The following is a 17,299-nucleotide window of genomic DNA, read 5'->3' as shown; positions in this document are numbered from 1 at the left end:
CAGCCACGCGCTGGGCCGCCCGGAGTTGCCGTGGCGACGCGAAGCCACCGCCCCCAGCCTCAGCTGACGTGCCCAACGCGCATCCAAGTTACAAATACATACATAAATAAAAGTCAACTGGCACCCTACACAGCTCTGTTCAGAAACAGCACGATATTTATTTAACATCTTTATATATTTTTATATATATATATATAATTTTTTCTGCATTGCAGATTGCGTCGAGTTTTATACATCTCTATTTACAATGATTTAAAATAATTATATTTCATCTCTGGCGGGTATTTACAGAGTCAATAGTAACTACATTTCACATTTCAACAACAGTCAACAGCATTAACCAGTTCAGTAAGACAGGTAAGATAATGGCTTACATGCACCAATAACATGATCTTTGATACGTGCCATCTTCAGGTCTAAGAATGAAGATTTTACCTGGTCCCAGGTTAAAGGACATCATACCACACAGCAGAGGTCGTGGTTACTAAAAACCTGTTTGGTTTAGTCCCTCACCAGTACCGCATCCTGAACGCCTGGGGTTCACACCAACACACAGGGCTACCTACCCTGGTGAAGAGGGACTTGCGCTACTAATCCATGCCCTTTTGTCCAGCCTATTTGTCCGCAAGAAGTGGGCTACTTGCTGCTTATGCTCCTTCTATGACAGAGATAAGATTACATAAAGTAGTAAAAATCCTCAGAAACCTTAGTTCAGAGAAACAAACCTGGTATGACAGGAAAAAGTAAGAAAATAATCTTTTAACCCTTGCAGAATGTTTCTTTTTGCTAGTAAAATTGACAGCATATCCTGTATTCTTACAAGGACAATACAGAGCAAAAAAGATTCGTTGTAAAATAGAAGAATTACAAATTTTAAAAATGCAGCATGGGGTACCTCGATTTAGTTTTATAGCAAATAAAAGCCACTCTAGTAAATCTAAAATGTATCTGATTTAATTATTAAAAATCTTTATTAGCTTTTTCCTGGAATCATTGATATGGAAAAAAAATTATATGACTCAATTCTATTTAATCATATGGTATTTCTTCATAAATAACCAGCTAGTAACATCCATCCTAAAAGTATGCACCTTCTGCAAGTAAACAGTAAAAAGTCTTATTTCAAAGTAATCATTGAACACTGGCTTACAAAAAACACAGACGCACCCCAGTACTAGCAATCTATTAATACTTTGAGAAGTGGTTTATCTTGAGTGATTGCTAACTCACATCTACTGTATACTTCATAAAGTTTCTAATACTTGAATTTTTCATAAACTAACAGCATGAAAGTTCTAACACAATAGGAACCACTTAAACAGAAAGAACAATGTCAACAGCCAGTATTTGTCATTCTTAAGTCCTATTTATTTTTAGAACAATTTTTCTTTGAAAAGGTTGCTTCAGTCATACTAATTTGTCTGTTTTGTGATCTGTTCTGGGAAGGATGAGGACTCAAACACACAGGACAGGATCCACTACCAACCTAAAAGAAAGATTCATTCCGTAACAAAGCAGCACATGGTCACTTTACTAGAAAGTAATCACAAACAAATCAGAAATCTTCCCTAATCACTTTTCCAAAATCAAAAACCTCTGTGAAATCTATACCACATTTTAATGGGTAATTAATCACCTTTTCAAGAGTCAAAATTTGAAGTAATTTAAAGACTATCAAAATGCAAAGACACTCTGCTCTAAATCGCTTACGTGTTACTGTCTATAAAACACTGGGAGCTCACAAACAAATAATTGTTTAATACAACTTGATTAATCACTTTGCCCGTCATGAAGAAGCTAAAATGTAGGCCAAGGTTTCACTGTACAGACACAAAGTTTTTACTGTACATGTGTTGTCACTAGCAGCTCCTCAGAGGAATAGCTTAGTAATCCTTTATGATAGAACAGATAATTTATGGACCCGTTTTTGAATTCATCTGGTCCCCCAAATATTACGTCTTGTAAAATCTGATGACCACAGTAAAAAAATCATGTGTTTTTCTACCCTAAAGAAAATAGATGAAATAACAAAAGCAGAAATTATTGTAATTTTTTACATTAAATCTCTAATAAAGTCATATAACATGGGACAGATTTTTACTAAATCCATTCCTGGCAGCTGTGAGGTACCTTAGACTTCTATAGTTTGCTTCTGAACTTCTAATGTATCAATGACAGCAGGCCTTGACACTTGCCAAACTTATGAGAAAAGTTTACCTGAAATGGCTACCTGCTATGTTTTGAAAGCTTGTTCCAAGACTTATTTTAAAATAAAATTTTATAGTAACTAAGTGGAAATCATCACACATACCAGTCTTGCAAAACCCATTTACTGCTTTCTTTCATAAACTATTAATGAACCAAGTTGCTCACAGCTCTCCACTGTTTTCCATCACTGTATAAGAGGCAGGTGAGTATTTTTAGCTCTTCAGCTGGTCATGACATGCAAATTTGACAGATTGATGTATGCATTCACTAACACAACACTCATGCTGGTATCTGTTCCTCTAAATCATCTACAAAAAAGCTTTCCATAGTTAAGTTTACTCAAGTGACAGTGGGACAACAAATTAATATTAGTTCAAAAAGTTAAGAAAAATTTCTCTTAATTTAATAAGAAAAAGAGAAATTAAGGCCCATATACTAGAAATAAACAACATTTAAAATACTGGAAAAAATATAAAATGTTGAACATTTTGATATCAAACAAGAATGAAATACAAGTACATTCAGATCAGTCCTCTGCTTATGATGCTTGGAAAGGAATAAAGTTTTGTAACTTTATCATCCTAAACAAGCCATTAAAAAAAAACAAACATGTTTACCATTCCAACACAAGCTATTCCAATGATGTAAATGGATGTTACAATGAGATGTAGCTAATGGTTTTAAGTGCTATATTAAGCATGCCATGGTAGCAATATCTTTGGCAATGACAGAATTGCAGAATTTAAGGATGAGACCATCAGATTTACAAACATCAGAAACATCTTTTGGTTCACTATGCAGCACATCCATTCCATTCAAGCATGTTCAATTATGGTTTTCCACACCTCCTCCAGGATTATGAGTATAGTATCAAGTTTGTAGTGCTTGATTTTTAGAATTTTATTCAAAAAGTTATACTTGGTTCCTACTTGCTCTTCAAGTTAATTTAAATTTGTAAGCCTAGCCAAACAAAAATTTCTGCTTTGTGAGCAAAATCAAAACACCTGAACACTTAAAAGAGACGGTTATTGGTTCATGATAAAATAGGAAAAGTTTAAACTCTTAGGTTAAAATTCAACCATGGCATAAAATAATCTACTCCAAAACTAATTTTTCAAAATACAATTCTCTGAACATGTTATACATTAAATGTTGAGGAAAAGCTCCCTGGAGCTATAATTTTCCAGGAACACTAATAATGTTCATTAAAGAAGTAAAACAAACCACATACTATCTGGAGACAGAAAGGGGCAAGAGTTGGGGCCACCTTACTACTGAGCAGCTTTACCACCATTAAGGTGCAGGTTTCCCCCTTAATCTTGAAAAATATGTTCATATTTACATACAGTATAGACACAGTTGAGGCAATTGATTGTCAACACGTGACAAATGTATGTACCTACCGACACACAAGTAAACCTCACATGGTGAGAAAAAAACCTGTCCCTGTAAACTCCAGTATTCATAGGTAGTGCAAATAAATACGTTGTCAGAATTTGTTTTTTTTTCCCTCACTCTTTTGCTGTCAAAACAGATGAATTTAATTATGTCAAAGCTAGCAGGAGTATGTTGGAAATTTTAGATTTAAGTAATGGAGACCAACACGCTTGCACACTACAAGTACTACATCTAATGCTTACTGGCTGCAACAACGTTCAGCATTACAGAATGAAGCAGGCTGTTAAAATTTTTCTCAAATTCACATCAGAAAGGGTGTTCAAAGAAATCTGCACTTAAAACAGACAGTGACATAAAAAGTCTCCAAATCAAAAGAATAATAAAGCCATTTAAAACTTCATCTTGCAACATTCATTGTTATAGGCATTTTTACCTCACCGTTTTGCTGCCCGCAGGATGAAAACAAAAAGAGGCTCAACATTCAACCAAAAGCAGCTCAAAATAAACCCCTGAAAAGGCTAATCAATGGGGTTGAGTCAGCAACCCCAACGTTTTGTATTTTCTTATTAAGCCCAAGAAAAATGAGTGGCAAAATGGCAGCATAATATGGTAAAAACTTTATCAAGGGATAATTAATTTATCCCTACTTACATGTGTATATACATCTATATATAACCCTCAGACTTCTTCACCTAAGAATTAAAAGTATGTGCACACGTGCACATGCACAGGGGAAAAAAGAAGTAGTGTTCTGCTTTTTGACCTTCTTGTATGATGCTGCAGCTGCGCTGAAATGGTGCAGAAATCTAAATCTAATGTCTCAGGTTGAGTACCAAATGTTCTAAAACAAGACACAGCTGAGTGAATTCAGGATAAAGATGTTTAAGTCTAGATATTTGTCACAGGTATGAGAACATTTGAGCATGTTTTGTACTTTTAGTATTTAACACATTATCATAAAGAACACATCATTCTCTCAGCCCACATCCTAGACATTGCTAATTTTATTACTGCCAGAATACTTTCAAGTGTACTGGGCATCACTGTATAAAGTTTCATTACAATCTTGACACACCTTGGCATAGTTTGAAACGTGTAGAAACATTAAAGATAAACGTGATAAACAGCACTGGCAAAGCCTGTTATTTCAGCTGTTTTGTAGATGTAAGTGATGACTCATTTTGTAAGACATGTTGATCAGCACATGTCTGAAGAACGACAAAAGCTCCCACAAATAAAACACTGCACTCAATGGTAATTTTGATAAGCTATGGATGTAGCACATAGCAAAAACTATATATAGTTTTTGATAGGGATAAATTTGAACTCTTTTTAAAGCTTCGTGCAGGTAGGAACACAAGAAGAAAACAAAATACAATGCATTTAAATATAACAAAAGGCACATCATCAACACTAAAAACTGCAAAAATATTTTAAATTATAATTTGACTAAAGATTTAACTACAAATTTATACATGTACATTTGACTTCCCCATCTGGAGTCAGTGGGGTGTCTCACTTTCCTGAAATAGTTTAATTGTGTGGAACCCCACCCATAAGGGTATAAAAAATTGTTTCGTGAAATTTGACCCAATTTAAGTGTCCTAAAACATCTGTAGGAATGTTTATAATGGTAAAATCAGAAACTAGAGAACCTTGCTAATGAGCAATCCCATTTTTTAAAGGCAGAGGCATAATAAAGTATAGTAATTCTTCAAAATACAGCTGATAATCCTAACCTTTTCTTTCCCAAAGATTTAAGCTAACCATTTGGTCCTTATCGATTTACCATGATGGGTCTTAAACAAAATTCCCTTTATGATGGTCTCTACAAAACAAATTTGCACTTTTAGGAAACAAACTAGCAAGTGAATTTCTACACAACCGTGACCTGCCAATTGTCTCCACCAGCAAAACTTGACAAAATAAATTAAGCAGAGTCAAATCATATATAGCTTTTGACATTCTTACAGAAAATCCCTCAATTTAATCTCACCTTTACCTTAGTTCTATCTCTGGTGGCCTTTAAAGATTAACTTCAATTTTGAAACAGTAAGGCTTTCTTTCTGATGACTCTATTTACTCTAACTAAATTTCTGCATCAGTCCAGCTGCCATTTAATTCAATTCCTTATGAATGTGAGATCTGAAGACTAGACTGTCAAAGTGACTTGTCAAAGCACAAAAACATGTCAAATATTTAAATGAATTTTAATGCAAATTTGAAAAAAAAGTTCCATCTGAAAGAGGCTCAAAAGCAAAAAAAAAAATACCAGCAATGTTACACCATGTTATTGTCCCGAATTTCTATCTGTCATTCAAAGATAACCTGCTATTTTTAACAGCTTATGTTTACTCTTCACAGTGAAACCAAAGTGCCCATGTGAAGATTGTAACTCTTTTCTGTGCATTTACAATTTGTAAACTTCCAGGATACCATACATTACTTAAGAATACAGGATGAACTTTCCCCTTTGCTCTCTAGCAATCCAGAGAGAGAGAGAGGGGATGACAAACATTTTCCTATGTAATCAGAAATGTGCTTCCACGCAGTGTTCTGTAGCATAAGTACCAGCCAGTCACCACTGCACACCAGTCATATACATTCAAGGCTTGGCTCAATGACATGAGTTTTGCATTTTCTAGAGAAGGGGCCTATCCACTAAAATAACAATTAAAAAAACCTAACATATTAGATATACCAAGGCAATGAAGTGTGATCCTTCTGGAAAAAAAGACTATCAGTACCCCTTTGTGCAAATGGTGTTTCTAGATAAGCATTTCACATTAAAGCTTCAGTGTTTCTAGCAAACTATTGTCTCTATCCCTGAGACAGCCCCTTAAGAAGATGGTCTGTCTGGACTGCAAGATTCTTAAAGTGACTCCATCATTGAATTTAGGGACACTGAGAAAGCAGCTGAGAGAGTTGGGGATGTCTAACATCCATGACACCATAGAAAGCAGCCTGAGAAATACTCTTTACCCGAATACACCTTTCATTTCAGTGATCACCACCTCACAAGAAAAACAACAACAACAAGAACACCAATAACAAAAATGGAGCAAAGCTAGCCATTAGTTCCTGGGAAAGTAGTGTCTCCCTCCCATTTACAAACCAAATTGCTTTAACAGCATGATCTTGTCTAGATTTTAGTCTACATGCAGAATGACCCTGTGTCCTGGAAGGGAAGACATGTAATGTTACATATGGCTACAACGCCATTAGAAGCGCATTGTAACCTACATTATCTACTTACAATCCTCTCTCTGAGGGAAAACAACTTGTTAATACGCATGTCTCAGTTGCTGAACATCAAAAGCTTCTGGGATGAGAGACCGGGGGCAGGCAAGAAAAATCTACCCTCATTTTAATGAAAAAGTGCTGTAAGCAGCCAGGAGCAGCAATGACAATCCCCTCCCCAGAATTGATTGCACAAACTCAGAGAGGTCCAAAGTCACATCAGAATCTCTGAGGCACTCCTGGTTCTGAGAAAGAAAAGTCATGATCCAGTAGTCTTTGCAGTACTGTAGACTGAGAAAACAAACCCGTTTCTATTTCTTAACAGAGCCAAAGCATCATCTCATAGGGATCACATTCACCATTTCCGTCGGTGTCTCCAGTCTCACAGTGTTGAAATGGGACTGATCAGCCTACGATGGATTGCACGTCACCCAAGGAGAAAGGAAGGCATGGAAATAGGCATACAGTACATTATATACTGCTTCACAACCATCTTTACAAGGGGGGGAAATGAAGGTGAGGGAAGAATTATTGCTGTTTCAGTAATATGGTATGATAGCTAGACCAAATCAAACAAGATCACAACAGTCAGTATTTTCACACTGCAGGATGATGGTTCTTGTTTTGCCTAAGGATGAACTTGCCTGGGGATTTAGGGGAAAGAGGGAGTCCTAACGAAGGGAGATAAAGTTACACCTGGGATATCAGCTGCATATTGAAACTTGGAGATCGAGACTGCTTTGTCAAGGGAGCTCCTGGGGGGAAAAGATCTTTACCTTCCCCAGCTTGGCCTAGTCGGTCCTCCTGTAGGCTGATAGTTGAAAACCGATTGGTGTTGCCAGTGGCTAGATTGGTAACACCTTCTGTACCAATGCCAACACTGGAGCCTGTTTGACTGCCATTGACGTAGTCAAATGATTTACTGGAGGAAGCACTGGCGGTCCTGATCAGGCTCAAACTGTTGGCTTTTGGCACCACCTGCCCAGCAGGCAGGCTGAGGTGTTTCTTAGTAGATGTCATCTCAATTGTATCTGTACCAAGGTCAGTGGATTGGTGTATGTACTGCTTCCGAGCTACTGAATCTCGAGGGCTCTCATTGGATTTTGCTGCAGAAGAGGTTTCTTTATCCTTAGCAGAACATCCACTTGCTGTTTTCCTTAAGCTGCCCTTCTGAGATACAGATGATTGTGGTTTGGTCCCAACTGACTGGCTGCTGAGGGAAGCTCCTGATGAAAATCCTTCATCAGCATCATTAAGGTTCACAGATTCCTCTCTTCCATTTACACCTTCAGCATCTATTAATAAAAAGGGAACAACCAAAAAACCTCAAACCAATCAGAACACATAGTAAGCATTCAGGTTACATGAATGCAAAGATACACACAATGTCAAAACAAATGTCATTTGCTGATCCACCTGGTTTCAACTTGCTTAAAAATTCCTGATTCTTGGTAAATAATCTTTCTGTCATATAGCAGAATAAGCGAATCTGATAATAAAATAAGTACATCTTGAGCTTCATTTGCCTGTCCTCTACATCATTTTCATCAGTCAAGAATATCTCCAAAAGTATATCTATAAACACAGAAAAAGAATTAGGCCCCATTTAGCTAATTTTAGTTCTGTCTGCAGGTACTGATGCCAACGTGTTTTTTGTTTTAAAAAAGAAAAGTGAAATATATGTGTGTGTGTGTATATATATATATATATAATATATATAGGCTATATATATACATATATATATATAAAGCCTTTCAGACTATTTTTATCTTAGTTTGAGGCAAGATCCGAGCACGTCCAGGAAATCTTCTGGTTTGTACTGGGTAGGCTTCAGAATTAGGTTAATTCCTAGGCCTGCAACAATGCTCCAACAGAGATAGAAGGCTTCTGTTGTGTGTAGTTGGCACTTAAAACAATGTGACTATACTTTCTACTGGAGAGTAACCTAATTCCTAGTTCTCTCTCTCCCAGAGCTCAATCCTCTCTGCGTTTCCAGCAATCCTATCCAGGTCCTTCCATCACATTATCTTTAATCTCAGATCAAGATTTTTAAGAGGAAAAAAAAATCTTGTCATAAAAGAAATTTAACCTTTGAAACACTTCAAGTTGTAAAAGAGGCTTTGTGCTTTGGAATGGTATTTTAAAGAAAAAAGACTGACAAGCTTCCGTCTTAAATCCTTGTTTTCAGTCTGATAATTTGATTAGGGCTGTAAACAAAGACTTTGTTGTGGTTTCTGTTTGTTTGTTTTTGTTTTAAATCTTAATTCCAGTCCTTTTTCTAAACTCCAAATAACAGGAGTTATTGTTTCAGTAGAAAACTGAGCAGCATTTAAGTTTCAAAACTGAAAATGGATCTTGGGTTTGATACTTTGTTTCTTGTTTTATGGGGTAAAAGTAGTGGCAAGGATCTCACAGATCCTAACATTTGAGTAGAACCTGGTCCATTCATACTGATTGCTAGCAGAGCGCTACAGAGAATTTTACATTATGGCAAGCAGAACAGACACAAAGTCTTCAGTGTTTCTTCCTCTGTGCAGAAGGAACATGGGCTGATCCAACCTCATGTTTCTCCAGTGTAAAGCAAAAATACAAAAACAAAAATAAACCAGAAAGGTTTTAGTATTCTTTTGGTTTTAAAACTATTTTTCTTTTTAGGAAGCTTTGCCTTGGAATTACCATTATTGTGTATCAGTTTACAATGTTTAGCCTTCTCCAAATCAGATCATGCTCAGGCCTCTCTCACACCAACGCAATGTGAGATTATTCTGCAGTTTTATTCAGTTCTACTAGACTCAGCCTTTAAGAAGCATAAAGGTTCATGTTACTACCGTCTTCCTTCCTCAGCAAAGCCTTTAAGCTTAGAAAAAAAAGAAGCTTTTTAGGCTTTAACAGCCATTATTAAAGTGAAGAACAGTTTACTTGCTTTAACTTCCTGTATCCATATTTAAAATGCATATACTTTTACTCCACTCTGTTTGGTCAAGCTAGATCATCATCTTCTCGTTGAGACATATATGTCTTTTCTTACATTAGACAGCAAGATACTTTAGTCAAAACCCACCACATCTCCATTCCCCCCAACCTTTCCATGCATAATCAAAGACGCTAATACAAGTACAATGTAACTGGAACATACTAAAAGCAAGAGCACTTTTTCAATAAACCAGCATTTATGTTTCTTCATAATCATGCAAAGCTGGATGAAAGCATGTTTGGTTACAAGCAGCAGTAGCAGCAGCTGAAGTCCCCTCTCAATCCCTTTTATTCCAGCAAAAGACGTGTAACTTGCAAAATAATCTCTCCAGACAATACTGCTAAGCTTTTCATTATTACAAGAACGCTGCTTCTTCAATGCTTCCTCACAGTTCATGTCAAAACATTTCTCAGTAACAAAATGCTAAAACTTATGTTCCCAGTCAGGGACACTGAAGCCCTGAGGCACTGAAGCCCTGAGTCACACAGAAAAAGTGGCATTTCATCCACAGATTTTAAAAAATAAGACTGAGAGGGGTTGTTGCAAGCTTTTGGATGCTGCAACTATAGAAAGGCCCAAGCAGCTCAGCAGTGCTCAAAAATGAAGAAGATAGAGAATACAACATGCAAGAGAATTTCTGTCTAGTCAAATCCATGTAGCTACAAAGTTCTCAGTATGACTGAAAAAATTCAGCAAACACACTCTTTTTGCAATACATGTTATTTTTCCTCTAAAAGCTATCCTCAGAAACAAAAATATTTCAATCTTTGCATACTCTGTTTGGGGGAAAAACAGGATGAAGTCATAGAGGTTTATTTGTTTGTTTCCACTAGACCAATAAGATGATTTAACAAAAAGAACCTAAAAGCCTACTCCTCCCAAGCACTCTCTACTATAAGTCCAGAAGTGAAAGAGACAGTGCAACCTAACAGGAATCCCATTGATTGCACTACAGCACATCTTTTGGATTCTCACTCTTCTTTATCAGAATAAATCTCTCTCCAAAGAATACATAATTAATGCCAGTACATAATTAACCCTGTAGACAGAGATACAACATTCTTCACTGTCTCAAAATAGTGCACAGTGGTAGCTGCCACCACCCAAAAGCAGAATACCTTGGTATGGTATTACTGAGTCATTCTGGAAATCTGCCTTTTTTTATTTATTGGGTCAAAACACTGATCTGAAAAGGATTTTATTATAGTCTTTAAAGAAACCTTTATTCTATTTATACTTTCCATACCTGAAGTTTGAAGAGTCAATGAAAATGATCAGCATTCTCATTATATCATTTGATATCAAAATTATATTTACGAGAGGAAATTTTCTAACCAAAACTTGGTGAAGTCAGCATCAATAATACAACAGACCACTCTGTCTACACACAATTCTATACTGATAATCAATCCAAACTCCATTCCTGGGCCTTCTCCCACATGCTGTCAACTGGCAGAATTCAATTTGCCCAAGCACATAGTTATATACCGCCAACATTTAAAGAAGTGAAGTATATTCAACCAATTTCAACAGAAATAAAGCACGTGGAGTTATGACTTCTCCAGTAACATCTCGATATAGGTGTTGAAACAAATTAAGACTAGAAGGCCACATCAACTTCTTTCCTACTTTCTGTCTCTCCCAGAAGGTTCTCTGCAGCTGAGGACTTCTCCATATCCTTCAGGTCATGCACATGCAAAGTTTAGTAAAATGAAGTAAGACCAACTGAACCAATGAAGTTAGAAGACTACTTATTTACTGAGCATGCTCAAACTCACTATGCACCAAGGAACAGATTATAAATTTTTATGCAATTATCTTCTACTAAAGCATGATGTCTTAATTATTGTTTGATAGCGCCTCTGATTAAGGGAAAGGATTCTCTGATAACATTACATTAAATCTCCAAGTTCTCCAGAAGAACAATTTTGAAGCCTATGTAGCTCCTATCCAAATCCACAAATAAATCTTGTTTATGATCAACTGATAGGCCTATAATTGTTGGAAATACCAAAACTGTTTGATAGACTGTTCAGATGGAAAAGGAGACTTAAAATAGGAAAACACTTGAAATTACGTTAAGTTAAATTTATAAGAAATTAATTGTCATCACCGAAGAGAATTCATGATCCAAATTCAGCACTCAACTGCATGTTTTCGTGGAATAAAGATGAGAACATTAATAGATGAACTTAAGTAAAGTGAGTATCTGCCAGCTACTCTATCTACTATTGCTGGTTGCAGAGCAGGCATACGAAGCTCTACAGCAAAAACCGAGCAAAAAAGCAAATACTGTTTCTCAAGTGTTCAGAAACATGACAACCTGATTTATTCTTGAAAACACATGATTTTTCTTTTCTCTTTTGATAATTGATTTTAGAGCAACCAGGTCATTCATGTAAACTAGTAAGTGTATGAATCTTCAGTTAAAGAATGACTGGCAAATAAAAATATCACCAGTTGTGAACGTCTTAGATAGGCTTGTCTTTGTTCTTGGAAATTTAAAAAAAACATGGACTAACAAGACACTATTGGAACTAAGTTGTAGCCAACCAAATACAGCTATACCCTATACTGTCTACTTTTCAGGACTAGATTCATGTTTATCTGGTGCATTTTTTCCTTCTGAATATTAAACATGCTCAGTAATAGAAAGTTTCCAAGCAATCCCAAAGCTCTTGGCTATTGCCCCTGTCATTTTTATTTTATTTTTTTTGCCATGCCAAGCAGTCTTTCACCACACAGATGCAAGCCCCAGGCCAGCCCACGTGATAACAAAAGGTAGTACCTGACCTGATGTTAGGTATATAGGGGATGCGTGTATTGCAAAGAGAAGCTAATACACCCTGGGATAGCGGAAACACACACTAGAATGGAAAGAAGTTCTGCTTGGGGATAGGGAGCCAGGATCCTCCTCCAGCAACTGCCTCACTGACTTCTGCCTCCTCATCTCTGTCCTACCCTCTGTTGTGGCTGCTGCCAAGGTGGGCTCCAGGAAGCCATGCTCAGGGGTCCTGCGCATCAGCACCTCCCCCTCTTGCTCACGTTTGATCCCTAGGTCTGTGGAGCCGTGTTGGATCGGTGAGCCAGGTATGCTTGAGTCAGCCTCGTTTGAGAAGTCAAAGCCATCTGGGATTCAACATATAACATTTTAGTGCTTTTCTATTCCTTTCTTGGCATTCCAACCCAGGCAGGGAAAATAGAAGATTTATGCAGACATGGAACAAACAACGAAACACTACCCATGTTTAGTTAAGTTTGTGAGAACATCCACAGAAAGGGACAAGTGGGCTATGCTGTAGACCAGAGACTTGAAAATGAATGTAATGGCAACTACAGTAAAGACAAACATGACCCAGAGTCCTGAAAACAGAAGACAGCTGCTTCTTGTCCTGAACATCCTGATTCAGTTGAAGACCAGAAGTCATTAAATCCTTTGGCACACGATATAGGAAAAAAAAAAGTATCAAAGGAAAGATGTAATACTTGTTTTTTAGACTCTTGTACCCCCAGTTTATTTTTAGGTTATACTACTTTTTACCTTCTGCCATTTATGCAGCTTTTTAAAATCTGTTTAATACATGCAGAGACAAAGTTCTGTAGGTTTGACAAAATGAATTCAAAGCAAGCTTTTTGCTATAGCTACAATGAAGATTTCACCATATAAAAGTAAACATTACTACATATTTACTGGTCTTCATATAGTCAAGCACACTTCTATATGATCTAAATATTCACTGAAGAAAAATAAGCTGTAATTCTAAACTATCCAAAGCTATTTTATGATATATGCCCTCTGTAAGGTGGGCCATATGATGCTAGGAATACAATGTTCAGCTTTTCCATCTCCCATTGCCTTTAGTGGTTGTAGGTAACTGGAACCCTGTCAAGGTCTGAATAATACCATTCATTCCCTCAGCTATTTATGATGGTGTGCAGCTAGGTTTCAGAGTGGATCAAAGAAAGAAGTCAAATTATAAACCAAACTCTGCCACTACAATTTTATGCTGTGTTACACAGAGAAAAAAAGTCTTAATGAACTATTTCCAGCCTCTCCATTTATTTATTTAGTACCTACCTCAGGGGTTATCACCAAATCAAAACAAAACAAAACATCCCAAACCTTCATGTTCATGCAGTGCTCTGAAAATGTAAAATACTATACATTGTTATGGAGTATCACTTTTCAAAAGAAAAAAACAAAAACAACCACAACCAACTGTTCCGCAAACTTTCAAACTCAGAAGCCAGGTAACAGTGATGATGATGAATACAGTATGCTACAGTATTTGCTGTCACCAAAGAAAGCTCACCTTCTCTCCTCCAGCGGTGACGACGGATAGAAGCTGTTGTAATGGCAGTCCGAGAAATCCTCGGCACTGTTGGAGTAACTTCTACTTTCAGTACCTTCTGGCCTTCTTGTGATGCATCAGGAGCATCAAAGGGCAGTGAGTTCTTCATGGCATTTGCAACCTAAGATGAAAATAAAATGCTGTACTACTACCATCCTTGACTGCACAAATGGCAGCTTTAGATCTCTTTGCTGGATCCAGTACAGGAAAACAACCAAGAACCGTCAATTATGCCAGATCCCATCCAGATGGATAGCCCCATCCCCAAGATTCACAGTTGGTAACTAAGTTGGGAAACTCATCACAAGCCTATTCCCAAAAATACAGTTGAATTTTCTCTACTTTTACTTTTTGATGTAATCCACTTTGTTCCAGGTTTGCCTGTGTACAGAGAGAGGTAACAACCTACACCAGAAATTCTCCATCCAAACAAGATTGCAAAATGACAAGAAAAATACCACTTGTGTCGTATGACGAGTATGATCACAAGCTGAGCCAATACAAATGGCACGTGGCCTCATACATGAGAGACACAGGACCGGTCTCCTTTCATGTCCCGTTTTCCCCCTCATTCCCTACCACCCCAAAAAAGGATTAGACTGCAAGATTTTAAAAGAATTGCAACCTAAGCAATGGGCGTCAAATCATTAAAATACAGTGATCTTTACAGATCTTATTTTTATTGTAATTGTAATAGAGTAATATATTGTATTGTAATAGAGTAATATATATAATATTAAAATATAGATCTACGTATTGTACATATAATATTGTAATACAGATCTGATTTTTATTATAAAACCAGATGCTTTGTTTTGCATCTTTGAGATACAAAACTCTTTTGGCTTTGATGTTTTAACTGTACCTTTAAATTTACTGTAAAAGGCTCTGTTGGATTACAGATTTACTATTATTAAAGCATCTTTCAATTAATGTTTCCTAGTTTACAAGTAGATTGTTCTAGAAGTAAACTCATGTAGCAGCTCATGATAAGCAATTTAGGTCTCCGTGGCATGTGCAGTATTCAGCAAAAATAAAGCTGCTATACACAAAATATGTTCTAAAACTTCAGAAAAAAAGTCCAAGTGAACTCACCTTGATTTTCCAATCTTATTGACTTCATACAACCAACCACCATTAAAAACTTTAGAACATTTTAAATTTGACATGTCAACTTCATTCATAGATCTCTTATATTTCACAAATATTTGACTTGCTACATGCTCCTTAGTCCCCCTCTAAGGGTGAACACAATAGGTAAAATAAGGTCAGAGACAACTAGACTTAAAATAAAACAAGCATGGAAAATGTATCTGGTTAATCTCTATAAAATTCTACTTGCCAATAGCTGCCACAATAATTTGGGTAGTCTATGGGTAGTCACCTCTGATTTGTCCTTTGCTAGTCAATTCTCTCAGCCTCAGCACAATTGCTCTCCTATTCACACACAGGCCTTTTTCCATGCTGTCCTCCTGCAGTGGTACAAAACTCACTGGTTTCACCCCATCCTTGATTTCATAAAAGACTTCAGAAACTAATTTCTGCTGTACTGACCCAAAGCAGATTAAGTTCAACCATATACAGTTGTTTATCTTCCAATCCTCTCCTTTACTAATGTTTCACCCTCTTTTGACAAGTACCTTTCTCAGTATACAGCATTAAAAATCTGAAAATTAGTAGATTTCTGCACTAGAACCAGAGAAGTGACACAGCACTTTTACTTGAGGAGCTGTTTAAGAGCTGGCCCTTTTTAACAGCACAAATCGTACTTCTGGGGACTGAGAAGAATCACATTGAAATGAAGTTCATGCAACAGTAAAGCAATCCGAACAGACAGTTTGAATGAAACACAGCCATTCTCCATCAGGAAAAAAAGAAAAATAAAATCTGCAATACTTCAGGATGGAAAAAAACATTGCTTTCATTATGTTTTAGGCTCCCTAACAACAACGGGCACTAATCCTGTACTAAAAGGTGGGAAAGCAAACCAACAGCAGAATTCAGATTTAGCAAGCCACATCTGCAACTGGCAATGACAAAAGAGGACTGGTTTTATGCCAGATAGCCACTCTTGCCCACCAGAAATAAGCTCTGACAAAAAGAACATGCAATAAAAGCAGTAAGTACATAATAAAAAAAACACTGGATAAAGGTGTTATTACAACAGGGACTTACTGATCCATGCCTCTATGGACCAGGCTAACAACGCCTGTGCATCTCTGCACTGAAGTAAACAATTTCCTTCTGAAACAAGTGCAGAAGCTTCGTGTTCAGAGGAAGACGTTATTTGACAGGAACTGAGCTACTCACTCCTAAAGCGCAGCCTACCTTAGCAATAATATTGAATCACTTTGATTAGTTTCCAACTGTAGAAACTTCCAGTGTTCGTGACTATAAAACCAATATCCAGTATTTGTTAACAGATTCTTTTCTTCTACCAGAAAAAACTTTTCCCTTGCATTAATTCCTGCCCTTTCCAGGGCAGTCTCTGGGTAATGGTGAAAAAATGGCTTGGGAGACTGCTTCTATATCACAGACACTTCACAGATTCCTTATGCTGCTATTTCAGGATTTATTTTTATTCCACAGGCAATATAAACCTATTTAAATAAGAACATGGATTTACTATATTGTCAAAAATATTTCTCCAACAGACATACCCAAACACAGGGAGTGTGATGTTTCTTATTGTAATGACTGATAGTGTTCTCATAATTACATGAATAGCCTCAGTACAGATATCTAAAAATAATCCTACCATGGAGGATTGCCTAAATATTAAATGGACTTCAAAGAATTTAGGCAATCCTAGGAAGAGACCAAACTTTAAATATATATGTGATGATGCACAGATGATATTTTATTTGGTGCCAGTAACTACAAGAGTTTAAAATACAAAATTTTATGTAGCTAAATCATATACATCTCCTGGAGACTACTACTAGGTAAAAGGACTCAGTATTTGAAAAGGTCAAATGGTTTGGTTATACAGCATGGGGCCATAGACATGCAGGTCATTTTTTAATATGAAATGATAATTTATTAATGCTGCTTTTCAAAAACTGCAGTGAAACAAGATGGGAAACAAGGCAAAGATCAGGGCAAGAAGAAAACACACAGATATGCC

The 17,299-nt window shown here is 36.7% G+C and overlaps 1 protein-coding gene across 11 annotated transcripts in view; it reads right to left on the bottom strand.

Moving 5' to 3' along the window:
* Nucleotides 1-136: 136 nt before the first annotated feature.
* Nucleotides 137-17,299, bottom strand: part of HYCC2 (hyccin PI4KA lipid kinase complex subunit 2) — a 57,525-nt gene continuing 40,362 nt past the window's right edge. For 9 of the 11 annotated variants that reach the window (XM_080599675.1, XM_080599665.1, XM_080599669.1 and 6 more), the window contains 3 exons: nucleotides 14,134-14,293; nucleotides 12,782-12,949; nucleotides 137-8,141 (listed from right to left, as the gene is read on the bottom strand). In XM_080599675.1, coding sequence (XP_080455801.1) covers nucleotides 7,537-8,141; nucleotides 12,782-12,949; nucleotides 14,134-14,293 — 933 coding nt within the window. In that variant the 3' untranslated portion in view covers nucleotides 137-7,536. The remainder of the gene's footprint in view (nucleotides 8,142-12,781; nucleotides 12,950-14,133; nucleotides 14,294-17,299) is intronic. The other 2 variants (XM_080599666.1, XM_080599667.1) reach the window with 1 other exon arrangement.

This window comes from Anser brachyrhynchus (assembly GCF_964034855.1).
Source record: "Anser brachyrhynchus genome assembly, chromosome: 7".
NCBI classification, from domain to species: Eukaryota; Metazoa; Chordata; class Aves; order Anseriformes; family Anatidae; genus Anser; species Anser brachyrhynchus.
This window is presented reverse-complemented; position numbering and strand designations above follow the sequence as displayed.